This window comes from Etheostoma spectabile, chromosome 3 (genome assembly GCF_008692095.1).
Source record: "Etheostoma spectabile isolate EspeVRDwgs_2016 chromosome 3, UIUC_Espe_1.0, whole genome shotgun sequence".
Taxonomy (NCBI): Eukaryota; Metazoa; Chordata; class Actinopteri; order Perciformes; family Percidae; genus Etheostoma; species Etheostoma spectabile.
The window spans coordinates 27,236,511-27,236,828 of record NC_045735.1 but is presented as its reverse complement, the minus strand read 5'-3'; the positions used below and the strand labels follow the sequence as shown (position 1 = coordinate 27,236,828).

The following is a 318-nucleotide window of genomic DNA, read 5'->3' as shown; positions in this document are numbered from 1 at the left end:
GCGTCCCCCTGCGTCCTTGTCTTCCCAGCATCAGAGCCCGTCGCAGATATTTCAGGGTGAGAAATAGTAGGATTGTGTGAAGAGGTTTGTTTTATTCTGTGTAGCGGAAGACTAAAAGTTGCAGTGAATGCTCATATTTGAGTGAAAAAAGCAGAAATTATGAATTATTTTGACTATTAGTTAAGATCAGAGGAACAAACAGATGAGTTTATTCAGGAATGAAAGTAATCAGTTGTATTTTCAAAGAGCGTTGAATGGAATCCAATCCATTTTTTTGTGATCATTTTGGTAAAAAGAAACCCATATTTCAGATATAGA

The 318-nt window shown here is 36.5% G+C and overlaps 1 protein-coding gene across 2 annotated transcripts in view; it reads left to right on the top strand.

The window, feature by feature from the left end:
* rtn2a (reticulon 2a) overlaps positions 1 to 318 on the top strand; it is a 15,904-nt gene that overhangs the window by 2,275 nt on the left and 13,311 nt on the right. For both annotated transcript variants that reach the window (XM_032508427.1, XM_032508426.1), the window contains exon 3: positions 1 to 56. This exon is cut by the window's left edge and continues 532 nt beyond it. In XM_032508427.1, coding sequence (XP_032364318.1) covers positions 1 to 56 — 56 coding nt within the window. The remainder of the gene's footprint in view (positions 57 to 318) is intronic.